Source organism: Poecilia latipinna, unplaced genomic scaffold (assembly GCF_001443285.1).
Source record: "Poecilia latipinna isolate Pla-1442-1.1 unplaced genomic scaffold, P_latipinna-1.0 Scaffold2595, whole genome shotgun sequence".
NCBI classification, from domain to species: domain Eukaryota; kingdom Metazoa; phylum Chordata; class Actinopteri; order Cyprinodontiformes; family Poeciliidae; genus Poecilia; species Poecilia latipinna.
The window spans coordinates 60,970-63,410 of record NW_015115211.1 but is presented as its reverse complement, the minus strand read 5'-3'; the positions used below and the strand labels follow the sequence as shown (position 1 = coordinate 63,410).

Genomic DNA, 2,441 nt, shown 5'->3' with positions numbered 1-2,441 from the left:
TATCTTAGCGGTAAAAAAGCCCAAACATGACCCGCTTTGCTTTTTTTCCTTTGTTAAATAAAGGAAATTTTGAATTAAAATTCAGTGTAAATTTTTATTTTATGTCTTTATTTAGAGTAAAAGAAATGCACTGATCAGACTCTTCCTGGATAGTTTTTAATATGTTTTATCTTAAGATAAGAGAAAAAAAAGTGTTGCAGATTTTTATATATAAATCCAGAGGAAATGCAAGCTTCTCTCTAATATATACATCACAGTTCAGTTTCCTGAACTTTATGTTTCTAACTTTAAAAAGATCAAAGGTCTGGCCTATAATAGGTGGGAATGTAGACTGAAAATAGCAGGAGGTCTTATGTTTGATGCATTTAATGAAAATTGTTTTTTTAAATCAAAATTTTCTGTCTGACCTGCTGAGTAACTGAAACTGGTCTGATTGTGATTTCTGTCAAGCTGATGGCTGCTTGTCTGGTTAAGACACAGAGGCCATTCTGTGGAATCTTAATAAACTTTATCTTGGATTAGATGGACAAAAAGGCTTTCCATACATACCAGTGGGAATTCCTCATTTATCCAGCTTGAAGATATTCTCATCAACCTCAAAAGGTTATAAAGCTGATATTAAGCTATAAATCAGAATAAATGTTTGTATATTTACACATCCAGTCTGCATTCCTGCAGGACCAACTGTCTGGGTTTGATGTGACGGCCCACCGTCAGCAGGGGGTCCACTATGCTCTGAGACACTAAAACAACCCTTGCTGCATTTTCCAAATCCTGGTGGAAACGCTTTCATCAGCACACACACCTCTGCACAGAGTGTGTGTGGTCCCTATTGTGCTCCAGCTGCGGGCTGGGAACCAGTCCGGCCCCGGAGCGGGCCCTGGGACGCTCGGAGCGATCCATCTGGGAATGGAGAGAAACTAGGAATGACATGACAGGGAATTGTTCTGCTTTGTGGAGCTGCAGATACTTTGTATGGACACACATTCCAATTTACCTGAGTATAGAATCTGATTGTGAAACACCTGAAGCCACGCCCAGATGCACACACTGTGCAGTGGCTGTGGTAACAGTTTTCTGTGGTCTAGGCTCTAATTGTGTTCTGTTGGAGTCAGGGCTTCCTGTGAACTGACAGTGTAAACAGAATCCTGAAGTGCAGCGGATTGTTCCGGTTCGTTCCGTCACAGTAAACCAGTCCAGAGGTTTCACCGAGCTGTTCCTGTCTTTCATAGAGCTATGTGTGTCTGGATATATCTGTAGATACGTTTACAGCTTATTCATACTGTGAATGTTGAAACAGAACACAACACATAATTTAATCAGAAATCTACTACCAGTTTAAAATGCATGCCCCTCCCCCCCTCCATGATGCTGGGGTGTTCCCAGGGACGCCTGGGCGAGGCCCCTCCCCCGGCGGCCCCCTGCACACGGCTCCGAGCGTCTGTCTGGGAGGAAATGAAGGGACATTGTACGTCATGCAGTGATAGGATGGGGGTGGAGGGGGTCAGCACAGAGAGACGAGGCCCTCCCGGTGGGACAGTCAGTGGTGGTGATGGCAGCCCTGCCCAGCTCTAGCTGTCTGTCTGGGGGTCTGCAGTCTCTGACAGAGACCCCGGCTCCTCTGGTGGGTCATCTGTGCTGGTGCTGGTGGAAACCTGAGTGGGGGTCCCGTAGAGCGAGGCAGCCCCCTGGCCGGCCCCGGCATTGCTGTCATCCTCCTCGGGCCCCGAGGAGGGGGCCAGCTGCAGGGAGCCGGGCAGCTTGACGGGGCAGAACGCTGAGCCCGTCGGGATGAAGTTGACCTTGTTTTTGTCGGGGCAGGAGAAGAGGGGGGCCGCTGCTGCCGCCGCCTGCCGGGAGCTGCAGGGGAACAAGCACAGTGACTGAGGGGGGAGCATTCATTAGGCAGATGAAAACGGGTGTGAAACGGGTCTGCACCTCATCTCCTCAAAGGCTTTGATCTTCTCACAGCCTTCCGGCGGCTCGCGCTTGAACATGTAGCTGTTGTTTGGTTTGGGCGAGGAGGCGAACTTTGGGAGCGGAGAGCTGCTGCCACTGTCTGAACACACACACACACACACACACACACACACACACGCACACAAGAAGAGGCCTTCATTATCCCACACCAACACAGTGGCAGCTCTGCCTGCTTCAACACCTTAGATGTCAAGGGTAGGAATGTTCAGAGAAGATTTAAAAGGTTCCACAGATTCCCAGATTCACTATGAACTTGGACATGTGTACAATTAATACAATTTAAATTCAAATTCAATTCAAAAATATTTTATACATGTTTATAAATATGTGTTTACTGAAGATATGCATTTAGAAAAATGTATATATATATATATATATATATATATATATATTATATGTATATATAAAATATATATATATATATATATATATATATATATATATATATATATATATATATA

At 45.1% G+C, this 2,441-nt stretch overlaps 1 protein-coding gene across 4 annotated transcripts in view; it reads right to left on the bottom strand.

Moving 5' to 3' along the window:
- Nucleotides 1–207: 207 nt before the first annotated feature.
- The window catches only part of glcci1a (glucocorticoid induced 1a), a 25,257-nt gene continuing 23,023 nt past the window's right edge, over nt 208–2,441 (bottom strand). For all 4 annotated transcript variants that reach the window (XM_015020495.1, XM_015020496.1, XM_015020494.1 and 1 more), the window contains 2 exons: nt 1,939–2,059; nt 208–1,860 (listed from right to left, as the gene is read on the bottom strand). In XM_015020495.1, the coding sequence (XP_014875981.1) occupies nt 1,572–1,860; nt 1,939–2,059 (410 nt within the window). In that variant the 3' untranslated portion in view covers nt 208–1,571. The remainder of the gene's footprint in view (nt 1,861–1,938; nt 2,060–2,441) is intronic.